The 13,983-nt window shown below is 37.0% G+C and overlaps 1 protein-coding gene across 17 annotated transcripts in view; it reads left to right on the forward strand.

Moving 5' to 3' along the window:
- HIVEP1 (HIVEP zinc finger 1) overlaps nt 1–13,983 on the forward strand; it is a 129,213-nt gene that overhangs the window by 98,066 nt on the left and 17,164 nt on the right. For all 17 annotated transcript variants that reach the window (XR_014952708.1, XR_014952707.1, XM_077785791.2 and 14 more), the window contains 3 exons: nt 4,296–4,429; nt 5,788–5,963; nt 7,971–8,075. Coding sequence is in view for 15 of the 17 variants with exons in the window: in XM_077785791.2 (XP_077641917.1) it covers nt 4,296–4,429; nt 5,788–5,963; nt 7,971–8,075 (415 nt within the window). In the remaining 2 variants the exon portion in view is untranslated. The remainder of the gene's footprint in view (nt 1–4,295; nt 4,430–5,787; nt 5,964–7,970; nt 8,076–13,983) is intronic.

The raw sequence follows: 13,983 nt of genomic DNA on the forward strand, positions 1-13,983 counted from the left end.
AAAATACTCCAGGAGTGATTAAATGCTGTAATAGGCAGCTGTCAGGTACATTTACAGTGCTTCTGCCACAAAAGAAACACAGTTACTAATCTTTCTTCAGTCTTTCTTGCTGACATTCTGAATGAAGCACCTGAACATGATGGAAGTGAAGAGTTTTTAAGCTCTGCTTTGCTCAGAGCCGTTACTAAGGAAAAAACTGCAGCAAATAGCACCAATTAAAGTTTAATTGGCACCTCAGATCATATGAACAAGGTGTACCATGGCAGAAGATAAAAATTTCAAAGACCTGATAGGTTTTTCTATCTAATACTTCCAGAGTTTGTCTGTTTTCCCTTCTAATGATTAAGGTAGCAGGATTTCAGCTGTTTTCCAGAATGATGTTGCTGCTGCTGCTATTACAATGTACCTCTGTGTTACCAGTCTCCAGTTAGACCTGGTAATGGAACAGCTGATGCCAACTCGGAATCTTCCTCACAGAAGCCACATTTAAAAAAAGCAACTGAAATTCCTCAGCTCAGGTCCAGTGATTCCACTGGGGTTTTTTTTTTTTTTTTTTTTTTTGTTTGTTTGTTTGGTTTTTTTTTTTTTTTTTTGGGGGGGGTTCTGAGGATGGAAAACATTGGAGATCATTTTGGAAATTAATATTCCATTTTAAAAAAACAACAAACAGAAAACCAAAAAACCGAGCATAAACAAAGCCAAAAAAGAAAATAGCAATTAATTCTTAAAAAAAAAAAAAAAAAGGATTGATTTCTTACTTAGAAGCTTGGCGGGGTCCTGAGTTCCTTGAGGAACCATGGTTTGGATTGCAGGTGTTGGGATTTTTGTTTGCTCAAGTGGTTTGCACATTTTAACCCTGATCTGACAGAGAACTTTAAGTGCTACCATAATCCAATTTACGAATAATAATAAAAATGCAGTACTGTTATGTCTCACCTCCTCTTCTCACGGCCGCAGCCTTTTCTAGACTCATTTGGCATATTCTGCTTGTGAAGCTATAACTGCTGATCTTCTCATAGAGATAAAGCAACTTGCTGAACTGTCCTGGGTTTGCCCCCAGAACTAAACCATGTTTACAGATACCTCGTGCTGCTGCATAACTGCTACTAATCACTGTCACAAAATAAAGCAGTTCTTTCCACAATAGGTACCATGGGAAAGGAAGATACACGTGAACAAAATGCAAACAAAAAGGAACCCAGGGACTTTGTTTGCTCTTCACAATTCACTGCTCAGAGGCAATAGGTGAAGTTGCCACGTTCCAGTGATTCAGAAAACAAACCACAAAATGTTATTGTGAAAGAAGCTCCTGGAATGAGTGCAGCATGTTAAAATGTAACAGGAAGTTTCACCTGCATGGAAAAGCCTTATTTTATCTCCCTCCTCTTTTATTTTATTGCTCCATTTATTAATACTTTTCACCAGTTTTTCTCACTTGAATTCACTGGTGTTATATCTTTCTCAAGCCTCAACATTGATCTTGGTTCTTCTTGCTAAAGTGGATCGGCAGTGTGTGCACTATTCCAGGGTGATATTTTTGAGCAAGGATAGGCTGAAGAATGGAAAGTTTCTCCTAACTGTGGAAAGCTTTCCTTTCTTGGATGATATGGCACAACAGTCCAACTCACCACTGGAAAGTAGTTAAATGCAGAAGATTTTTACATGTAAACTAGTAAAAGGTTAAAGATATTAGAAACATTTTCCTCAAGTGACTGTGTGCCAGTGGGAAAAATGTTTAATGAATATTCTAATCTGAAATTTATAACTTTGATGATTCAGGTTGCGAGCATATTTTTTTTTCCAAAGGATGTTGTAAAGTACCAGAAGTATCTGTTGAACTCTGGTCTCTGGGCAGCCCTAAGAGCAATTTTTTTTTCAGTTTTATACCAGTAATTGAGGACAGTGGAGTTAAATTGGAGCAAAATGAGTAAAGTAGAACTTAATCATGGCCCTTTTCTCTATGGGAGTAGAGAGACAAGTTTCTCTGTTAAAAACAGAAGACAGAAGTAATCATAGAGAGAAACATTTTATAGCATTGCTGTTTTTCTGCCCTTTCCACCAGTTCATGTGGGGCTTGTGGGGATTTCAGGTGAGGTAAATTAAAGGATTTCCACACAAGAAACCTGTGCTTCTTAGAGACTGCTTGCTCTTTGAAATGCACAGAGGGGCCAAGTAATTTTCATCATCAGTTTGAATTTTTTTAGAATAAGCTAAACAGACTGGTTTTTTTCATTGTCAGTGAGCATTTCTGTAGATTTTTGTGACATAAACTCAATGTTTCTGTTACTCTAATATATCAGCATTTTACATGTCCAAGACACTGAAACAATTTCCTAAAGCAGCAAGTAATCAATAAAGTAAATTACAGCAGGGGAGGTAAATAATTTTAACACACAAGTCTTATATCTGTACATAAATGTGTGTTGAAAAAAAAAAAGATTGGTTAATGGGAGCATCAGAGGTACTTGGTTTCATGATAGTTTTTGCATTCTGAGTATTTTGTAAATATACAACTTATTGTAACAGTTTCATCATCATTTGGATAACAACCTGGGTCTAAGACTTCTGTAATCTTTCTTTTTCCTTTGTCTTTTCACTACTTAAAATTAAATCTGAAAAAAAATAATTGATATATAGTATTGAAAGATCAGGCACTTAAAGATTGCATTATGTCAGCTACTGAGAATATTTATGCGTTTAGTTTATTATGTGTATTCTGTATTTTCCAAAGCTCTCTTCCTGATAAGCTACAAATCTCACCTTGTTACTCTTTGTTTGCAGTGGGAACAAAAGCAGTTTGTGTGCCAAGTAGTGTATAGGAACTGCAGAACGGCTGAGTTGTGATTATCAGAGCAGGTTCATTTCTGATATTTCTCATCCAGAGCATCATCTCTTTCACCTTGTATGAGTGCTGTTAAAACATGCAGGGTGAAATTTCTTTCTTCCTACGCACAGGCAGAGTTGTCATGTGTGCTTTGGTAGAAGTGCTCAGACATTTGAAAATGCAGCCTGAATCAATCCAGAGGGCTGTGTGAGGGCGTACAGATTGGGGTAGTGCTTGTGCATGTGCAGCTTCCCAGAGCTTTCAATTGAATAGGAAGATGCTTTTCCTCTAATCTGTGTTAATTCCTTATCCTGTGGGAATTAGAAGTGAAGGCAGTGTCTGAGACTGTATGAAGGACAATGGGCAAGAACCAGGTGCCAGAATGATGTCATCCTTCAATGTATGTAACAACCAGCATAACTGATCAGTCATTTTAAGCCAGCCAGTGAAGTCATTCCTCTTGCCAAGAATTCACAAGCTTACAGCATTAAATTTTATAATGAGCAAAAAACATAAGGCCAGACTTTTTTTTTCCTCTCATCATTTTATTCACTTCTCAATATGAGCAAATGAGGTAAATGTGCCAGCTACGTGGGTAGAACAGTTTATAAATATAGCAGTAATAATTGCTGGCTAATTGGATCAATCCTTCATTGTTGCCCATTTTATAAATATCCTAGGGTTTGAAGAAGAAGATTTTAATTGGCAAATGTTGAGGGAACTCATCCTCCTTAAAACAAACAAAAAAAAAGTTCTTTGACTAATAATCAGGGAAAGTGAAGAAATATAATCTTGTTCTGCTAGACAACTTTATGCTTTTTCTTGTAATTTGGTCTGGCAGTAGGAAATTAAGTGTGGAGTTTTGCTTTGGAAGGGTTCTGGAACCGCTGTTAATAACCTCACCAAATTTGAATACTCAGTTTCCAGAGCAAAAGAGCTGTAGTTCTCGAAAAATATTAGCACTCAGAATTGTTACCTGTTAATAACCTCCCTAGGTTCAGCCCTCCTTCCCACCCTTCTCTCTGCTGTGCCATGTGAAGGCAGCTCCTGCTGGCCATGAGGAGCTGCTGTGTCCTGGGTCAGCAGACAGTTTGGTCCACGTGCTGGTGTTCAGGAAGCACTTTGGTTTGATTGTACACGTATTTCTCTGAAGGGTATTTGTGAGCTAGAAAGCATCACCTTCATCTTCCCAGAGCAAGGAAAAGGAATGTTCTACTTCAGACTCAAAGGATTCCTGGTTTCCTACAGGGCCATAATCTCTATATAGATTTAGCAGTCTACAAACAGGCAATGCATAGTAGAGAAGAAGTTTAGCAAAAGATATTTTTTTGTTTTGTGTAGCCTAACAGTTTTAAAAACCATTTATTAGAATTATGTCTTTTATGATATTTTTATTCACCATAACTTGAATGTATGAATAGCATATGAAAGACACTAATTTTAATGATAAGCATATCTCATTTTCTTTCAGAGAGCATTACATAGGAAAAAATTGACTCCAACTGAATTCAGCAATAAGGAAAACTCTGAATCAAGCACTGAGCATGATAAAGAAAACTCATTTATCAAAACTGTACCAAGAAGAGTTAAAATATTTGATGGAGGGCAAGTATTGTACTTTGTATACTAGATATCATTGGGAAGATATTTTTTTCTTGGGTTCTAGACTTTGCAGAGATGTTGCTTCCTTATTGATTTATTTTAAACAACAGTTCCCATACTGTGGTCTGTGGATGTTGGTTTATGTCTCCAAGAAAAATGGTAAGTCATCAGTAGCATGGAGCCATGAGAGTTATGAGAGGGGGTAATAAAATAAAGAACATTAGGCTGTGCAATTCATTTTTTTTTTCCAGGGAATGAGCATTAATCAGTGCTAAAGGCAGCTAGATACAGCCAGAGATGTAAATTCTCTTCCTATGTTTCTCTTACATGATAAATAATACCTATTCTGCAGCAAGGTTGTATAACTGTAGCTGGAGAGGAAATAGTCCAGGGGCTGAGCAGCAGCCTGCAGTGCTGTCTCAGGCAGCTTGCTGTGGCATACATAGGCTGGAAAGCTCTGATTTAAAAAGTGCCATGGAAATATTTACTGAGAATCCTCCTCCCTGCACCATAATACTTTAAATCTGTTGCCTGATGTAAATAACAGTTGCTTTAGCCACAGTATTGCACTATGTACAACATCCTATAAAACAGATTTTTAAATAGAAAAGTGTCAGTGATGCCTGTAAAATTTTGTAGCACAAATAGTGCATATTTGATTAATCTCAATGGTCAGCTGTAGGGCTTTAGTTACTGGTTCCCAGTTTGAATCTAGTCTAGGCCACCAGTTAAATCATTACTGCTGCCCAGGTAAAATATTGTTGTGTCTCTGCTCAGATCCGGACATTGCAAGGACCAGGTCACAAAAGCTTAACACAACATTTAGCATCCTTGAGTGGAAATATGAAAGGCATAATTGAATACAAACTACTGTTTCCATGTAGAGACAGTCCCCATAGCCTGAGTCCAGAGGACATTGATAGGGAATTTTAAAAACTTTCTCATCATTGTAACTAATGTTACTCCTTTTCTGCATCAGGCAGAGCCTCAAAGATGCTCTTTTAAAACTCCCTCAAACCTCCAGGTGCTCAAACCTGCTTCCAAGAACTGACATGTTTAAAAGACACGTTCCTGTGTTGCTAAGAGAAAATTTGAATCTTTAAATGTTTAGTATCAACAGTACCTTTATTTAAAAAGATTAGCTGCTATTCCTAAACAGGTCTATGACTAACTAGTGATAAGTATAGATATGAATTTAGAAAATACATGCAGGAGTGAGCAGAAAAAGAGCATGATTGGTTTTGTCAGTTATTTATATTCATTTAATGTATTATTTTAAAAATTCTGGTAGATGAAGGTTTCTGGGCAGACTCATTTTCCCATTACAACTGATTGCCTTACTCTTATGGTACTGTTACTAGGTACAAGTCAAACGAAGACTATGTGTATGTGAGAGGGAGAGGGAGAGGGAAGTATATCTGTGAGGAATGTGGGATACGTTGCAAGAAGCCCAGCATGCTGAAGAAGCACATCCGCACACACACCGATGTTCGTCCCTACCACTGCAATTACTGCAACTTTTCCTTCAAAACTAAAGGCAAGGCTACTTTACTGGTTATGTTTTTCCCTCTTTTTCTTTCTACTTTAAAGTAAAATTATTTTCTTCTCTCAGTTGGCTGTTCATGAGCTAAAGAGCTTCCTTCTCTGTAGCATTTTATTATCTAATGGTTCGAATATTCATAATTTATTTCCTGCTTGTCCTTTGTCTTCTATATATTTTTTCATAAGTTCACATCTTCATATGATGAACTGTCTGGCATGCCACAGTGGGTGAGAAATCGGAGTAGAAGAGGGAAATCATAGGAGTATGATGAAAGTTAGATGAAGACAAGTGAGATGGTTAGCTATTCATCCTAGATAGAGATGGGACACAGAAATTTAAATCCCTTACACTGTCTTTCTGAGGTAGGAGACGGACATATATTGTACTTGTATTGGCAGTCAACCAATTGCTCTAGGAAAGAAATTTGCCTCTAATAAATTACTATATTAATTTTTTTTTTTTTTTTTTTACTCTTGAAGGACAAAGGTTTACTTTCCACTTGACCTTCTAAGACCCTGAGCTGGATGTCTACTTTTTAAAGCCTTTTTATAACTTTAGATATTTAAGTGTATCCTAGTTTATGCAGGCAATATATGAAACAGTGGTACATCCAGGACTCAAGTGAAACAGACAGGAGAAGTTCACAGCCAAAATAATTTCAGAAAAAAAAAAGTAGTAAAATTTTTCTTGGCTTTGAATATCATTTAGCAGCAATTCCCCCCCAAGCTGTAATCTCAGGAACATTTGTGTTTTTAATGGGTTTGAGACTATGCAGCGGTTGGGTGGAAAACTTCCAAGAAATAACACAGTGCTGCACAAAGTGGGATGAATAGGCTTCAGGTGTGTCAAAACTCATCACTGCATCCTGACAGGCTGGGTCATCATATTGCCTTTATGATGAAATGCTGGAGTGCAAACCCAGTACATTCTCATTATAGTTTTGCAGAGGAGGGGTGCTGGCCAAGTTCAAGTAATTAAGTTCTGCCCGTGTGAAGATCACCCTGGTTTCAGTTGTAGCAGATACTTGTATTTACATCCTCTTCTGCATTTGCTGTGCCTGCCTCGTGCCATTGCTGCTGGCAGTCAGGTCACACAGTTGGGTGTTTGATGTTTGGTAAGCCACTCTTTATGACAGCACAGTGTAGCCAGAAGTTTCATGAAGTGTGCAAAAACTGGAAAATTTGCTATTTTGTGAGTCAATATATTCGCAACTAGTATTTTAACATTTGGGATGAGTTACCACCTTCATTTCAAAGCAGAAATAAAGTACTCCACAGCCATAGAAGAGTCAGCATTATAGTTTAATTTTTCCTACTTAAATACTTCAAAGAAACATTTTTTTGTGAAGTTTGAGGTGGGCAGTTACTTCTAGTAACATGCATTTCATAAATATAATAATTTACAGATCTGAGTCACTCTTCTTTATTGATATTTGCCGTATTTTCTTTTTAAAGGAGAGGAAGAGAGCAGCCTGTGGGGCCTCTTAGCTACACATTCACTTTTGAGATTCAGATCAAGTATGTTCATGCTCTGATTTTGAAAAAAAATTAACATGTTTGCTTAAGTTGGCATTGAAAATGGTTACACTAAAAATAGAATTCATCAAATACTGGAAGAGCTGCAAGATACAAACTTCAGTTTCACATGATGGTTTTCTGCCAACATGACTTTGAATCACCCCTTTTTATACTTTGTCATAAACAAAGGGGGGGGATCTCTTACACCAGTACAAAATACATAATAATTTAGAATTTCCATCCTCTTCTATTTTATCTCAATAAAAGACTTCCTGAAATGTACACACAAGTTGGTAGCATTCAGGATGGTGAATCTGCTGCAGCCCTTGACAGCTTGCATTGAGGGACAAGGTTCTAGCAAGTGTGAAATCAAATTATAAGGTTGTTATAAATGTACCTGAAGAAGAGATGGACACATTGAGCATATAGTTGTAGTCACTTGTGTACTCACAGAGCAGATAATTTTGGCTTTTTTTTTCTTAAGGAAATTTAACAAAGCATATGAAGTCAAAGGCACATAGCAAGAAGTGCATGGATTTGGGAGTCTCAGTAGGCTTAATAGATGACCAGGATGGAGAAGAAGAATTTGGTAAGAAATTAAAGTCTTCTTTGTTTACTGAATTTTTGTGTCTATTTTGTTATCTCAGCTTCTTACCCTTTCTTTTCCAAAGCTTTTTAATTCCTGTACAGGGAAAAGATACAGAGATAAAAATCTTAAGAACTAGCCAAGGGAGCCAGAAACACTGGAAAAACTTTCACTGAAGGAAATGACAAGCATATGCTAAGGATAAATTGCTGCTGAATTTTTCACAAAGTGTTACGCAGTTTAACTTTATCACTTTCACAGATAAATATGACAAGATTGAAAATACCAGAAAAACAGCTGTTTGCCTGGAAAAAATGCAGTCAAGTGTAGTGCTTCTTTGAAAATAGTTGTGCATTAAATGGTCCAAGTTTTGGGATGCATATTTCATAGAAATTAAATTACTAATACACCACACAAATCACAAATATGTTGCCGAGTGCTTTGCAAGGAGGTTAATCATCTTCCAGAATAGAATTCTGTCCTCCTTCACAAATAATTGGGATAAATCTGCAGATAGAGCACATACAGAAATGAAAAACATTATTCATCTTCACCTGTTCTACTTCATTAGTGTTGAGAATGTTTTCAGAATGAATATATTTGCTAAAAAACTGGAATTCTGCACTTCCCACATCCCAAGAAGATTCTGTTGAAGAGGAGATGAGATCAAGGACAGTCAAGGAGAGCCAAACCAGGTTCATGAGTGACTTGTTTGGCATGATAAAAAAGGTGTGCCTGTACCAGAGCCAGTGAGATGAAGAACAGGATTGTGCATTAGGACTATTTGGGATCTCGGCATGTCTCAGTGCAGTGATGGCATTTTTCCCTGCCTCACATTCCTCTGTGGGGAGATGAGTTGTCTTGCCTTGCCTTGGTGTATTTTTCTCCCTCCAGCAGAATAGTTTATTAGATTGTGGATGAGGTTTGGAGAAAATAAAGCAATAGGGGTCTTTATTTAAGCTGTAAGGGAAAAGAAAGATGAATGCACTTGCTTCCATATGACAACCACTGGCAGAATAAGCAAATAATCTTGAATCTAATTCTAAATAATGCTGGGAATATGACTCAGCTGCTGTGATTCAGTAGTGCACTAGGTAGAAAGAAACTTGAGTTTTTCCCATTTTTGGCCCTCTTCAATATACTCTTTTTTCATAAGCAAAAGATACGTCTCCCTTCACAATTTGAGGAACCAGATAAATAACAGAGAAGATAAGCAGCAGGACAAATTACTGTATTTTTCTTACAGAGGAACAATTTTTTAAAATATTTTCAGTCCTCACATGACAGAAAAATTGTCACTGTTTAAGCAATGTTCTGTAGCATTTGACATTTTTATGAGTTTTGTAAACTACAGGTGAACAGGTATTTCCATTTACTAGGGACTGAAAACATTTTATTGATTGATAAATTGATATTCCAAATTGCATTCATTAAAAGATGCATTTGTGATTACAATGCAATGGGAAATGTTTCAAATGTTAACTGAATGTTCAGTAACACAGGATTGAAGGAAGCCACTTCAAACATTTGTTGAAAGAATGCTTTTCTTTGACCTCAAGACTATTTGATTGAGAAAGAGAGAGGCTTTCTCTTTTTACATATCATGTGCAGGCATGTTTGACCATAGTATAAGTATATATGCCCATATAAAATATGTTCTTTGCTCAGCACGGTAATTATTAATAAATTAAATACTCTATTTTGGAAAAAAAAGCACAGGCATTCTACAGGATTTGCTACATCATCTTTGAAATTCTTCATTGAATTTAATTTTATGGCTACAATGCCTATTTTGTATTTCCCTAAAATAGAGGATGTAACACTTCTTTCTTTACCCGGAGCCCCAAACCAAGAAGAACAACTTGGTGATAAAACCCTGACTTTTCCAAAGGATCTGGCTCAGATACTCCTAGCAAAACCAGCAGTGCAGCACAAAGTTCAGCACTAGAAACCTATCCAAGAATCAGTGTAATTAAACCCCTGATAAAGGTGCATTTGCAACCAAGCCAGTCCAGCCTCTACAGTTGCTGCAGAGCACAGGGCCTTTACAATTATCTATGGAAATTCAGCAAGCAACCCTAGACTTCAAAAATGTGATTTCATCCATCTGTTCATTGGGCCAACCATGAAGATTTTTCTCATGATAATTCAGACTTTTTCTTGTTGGCCTATTTTTAAGGCAGAATGAGGAGGGGAAAAAAAGTGTGATGTGTTTACATACGTGTTTTTTGTTGTGTGGCTCAGTTGCCCTCTCTGAAATCCTGAACATGCTAATTTTAGGCAGCATTTGAATTGGCTTCAGCCACCTCTTTGGCTGCCCTTTCCCCAGGGCAGAGCAGCAGAGCTCACACTGGGGCCAGCACCCGTCATGCCAGCTCTGGGCTCCAGGGACAGCCCTGGCAGCAGCACGTCACCCACAAAGGACAGTGTGATGGGCTGTGGGTACTGAGCTGCACTTGTGGTGTTACATCTTTGGCACTTCCACCCCTCCTCCCTCTGGCATGCATTGCTAGCGCAGTTGTGCCACGTATCCTTCAGATGTTTTAAAAACCAACATCTTCAAATGCCTAAATTTTTGGGGTTTGGTTGTTAAAAATGTTCTGTCTTTTAGAGAGTGGTATGTCTACTCCCATCGCTTTCCTCAGCTGGAAGGCAACGTGAGAAGCATTAGAGGAAGGTGCAGAAAATCTGATAAGAAATAATTATGACCTCAGAAAAAAAACTTCTTCCTGAAGACTGTGTGAAATTGGCCTGTTTCCTGACCTGTAGAATGTCTGTCTGTCTCTTTGTCTGTCTCCACCTAATTAATTATCTGAACATTTGGAATACTGATTATTCTTTAGGTAATAGAAATGTCTGCACCTTTGCTTAAAATAACTAAGCTGTATGTTTTCCACTAGAATTCACTTTGAATTAGAGAATTTACCCAGAAATGTAAGAAAGCCACCAAAGGAATTTGCTGGTTCCAGTCCTTTGCAGCTTTTTTCTTTTAAAGTCTGGGTAATCACAGTTATTTGAATATACAACACTTTAGATTCATATGAGAAGCCAGTTGTGACTGACAGCAGTACAGATTAAATGGATGCAAACTGAACCAGGAGTGCAAACTCATGCACAAGCCTGAGCACAGGCAGACACACACACCGAGTCTGTTTTTTTAGTAATCTGAGAAGCTGAAATTTTGTTGTGCTGTGGTGTCTTGGGGAGAAAAGAAAGATGCTCTCTAGCTGTCTGAGACTGTATGTGATCAGAGCTTTTAACATAACATTCTTTGTATTTGGACTTGTCATCATTTGGGTATTAGTAAATACTTTCTGGCCTGGGTTTTTGTATTCAAAACTATTCCCTCATCCATTTATCTTTCATCTTCTGCTCTGTGGAATGTTCTTGTCACCAAAATACAGGGTTACAATGTAAGGAATGTTAATATCTGAATTAAATTGTCAGAGGAGGTGAACTGTTTAGTGTGACAGACTGCAACTGGGGATATCCTCTTTGGCCCTGCTCACACAACATTTTGCTATCTAGTCTTAAAAACAACAATAATATGTGTTCAAATTACAACAGTTAAAAACTTTGAACTTGTAATAAGCTAATGTATGAATGGTATGGTATGTCTGAGTAAACTTGCACAAGAGAATTTCTTTATAATGGAATCAGTAGATAGGCAGAACATTTAAGGGGTTTTTGTGCAAAAATTCTATCCCAAAATATTCATTACTTTACCAGTAAGCAGACCTAATTGTAAGTTTCAGATACGTATTTATAGATACCTACACACACACACATTAAGAAAATACTTTCATTTTCTGCAGTGTTATTACCACAGTTCTAAATTAATTAGCTATATATTACTTACAGTAGATTTTAAGTGAGTTTCAATGGCTCTTCATTAGCTTAATCATGACTCAGTCTATTGTCACTGAATCTGCATTTAAGAAGTGAAAATAAATGAAAATCCTTGCAATAATGTCCTTTTACAAAGAGAATGGAAGGCTGATTCTGTGTAGTTTGCAATAATTAATTTTTTTTGTTAATATTAGTGTCTGTTCTTCAACTAGATGTACATTAGGCATCTAGTACATGCTGAAGCCCTATACCTACAGCTTGACATTAGACTATGTAGTGCTAGGTTTGATTTACAATACACGAATTACTTAAGAAGGTTTAGGTGTCAATAATCTCTTTAAGCAGAAGTTGCTCTTACTTTTTGGTGTAGTTACACTTCATTACCTTCTGTCATCTTAGGAATGAAAGTCACAAGCCCACAGATTTTCTTCTTCCCATTTCTGAGGAGCCCTGGTAATCACCACTCTGAATTTAACCCAGTAGATGTCACTGTGAGTCCTGCTAGAGGGTGATGAGCAGTGGACAGTAGCTGAAGCAAGACTGAAATCAGATAATTGAGGCCTATGAAGGCTTAGAATGACAGGACAGCAGGGTTGGGTACAGATGCTGGCATTGTTTAATGGTATCTTGTTTACTGCTCTTTAAATTTGTGAGAATGGTTGTGGAAGGATCTATTGCAAGTCTAATACAACAGGTGGAAGGCAAGCCTAAGTTGTAATTGTTTAGAAGAATTGAGTGAATTGATGGCATGCAGATTTATGCATGCCACTTTCTGATTTATGATCATATAATGACATGCTGAAAAATACTTCTGCCTTTCTTGCCATGGTCTACATTTTTTCTTGAGTTTGATGAAGAATATATAGACTGTAGAATGGATGCACTATATTTAAATGTTTTTGTGTAAATGCCAACCTATAACTGAAGATACTTCCAGATCTTGAGACAGTAAAAACTGCTTTGTGTTACTCAGGTGCTAAACGCCAATAAACTTAATAAATTTAGATTTAGATGCTAATAGATAGTGAATAGCTATTTAGTAAACTATGTCTTTAATCTGCATAAGGAGAGCTAATGGCAGTCATATAGTTATCTACATAAATGCACATTACCTTAAGAATCTGTAAAACTGAGCAGTCCAGACTTGTGTTTTCAAACTATTCTTGTCTTCCTGCCACTGAAAGAATGAAAATTAACATTTTGCTCTTTATGTGACAACCTACTTGAAGATGATTAAGTTATAAATATGACTAAGTTATAAGCTTTTGAACTTCATCACTGGATTTGGTGCAGAAATTACTGAATCTGTAGCAGGTCCTCAGTAAGTCAGGTCATGTGGCAATGATACTGCAATTAAAATTAAAAGCTGTAAGTTGAGGTTCTAAAGAACCTTTATTTTAGTATTTTGCAGTATGATGATAATTAGATGGCTGGTGTTAAAACCATGTACAGTAAAGATTCCCATAAGAAAAACTTCTAATAAAATAAAAAACTTCAAAGTACATAAGGAGACATATTTCAATTAACTAATTCATAGCATCCCAGCTGGAAATAGCAGTATGTGGACTTAGCAGCCCCAGGCACTTCAGAAATGGACATGTTAGGATGCTGATAATTCCAGCTAATGCTATTGTGCTAAAGAACTTGGAGTTCTTTCTTTTCTGCTCTGGGGTAAAATGTCACTGTAACAGAGCCTTGTCCAACAAGCTCACCACCAACATAAACACAGTACAGAGCTGACCAGCTGAGGACTGACAGCAAAACAAATGAAGGACTAAGGTATTTTTGCCTATGATTTGTAGACACTTCAATATGTAGAAAAAAAAATCAGTTTTCTTAAAAATAATTGTAGCTGGCATGTAAACAAAACCCCCAATCAAAAGTTTTGTCCATGGCTCTATTAAGCCTTTACTTCCAGCTGTTCCTAATTTCTGCAGAGTTCAGGTCTGTAAAATTCACTTACTCCTGTGAAGTCCAGGAAGAAGAAAGAGGCTTTCTAAGAATTTAAAAGAAAATATTGCAGCAGTTGACAGAAGATGAAAGGCATCACCTACTCTTCCAA

This window comes from Lonchura striata, chromosome 2 (genome assembly GCF_050655825.1).
Source record: "Lonchura striata isolate lonStrDom1 chromosome 2, ASM5065582v1, whole genome shotgun sequence".
Lineage (NCBI taxonomy): Eukaryota > Metazoa > Chordata > Aves > Passeriformes > Estrildidae > Lonchura > Lonchura striata.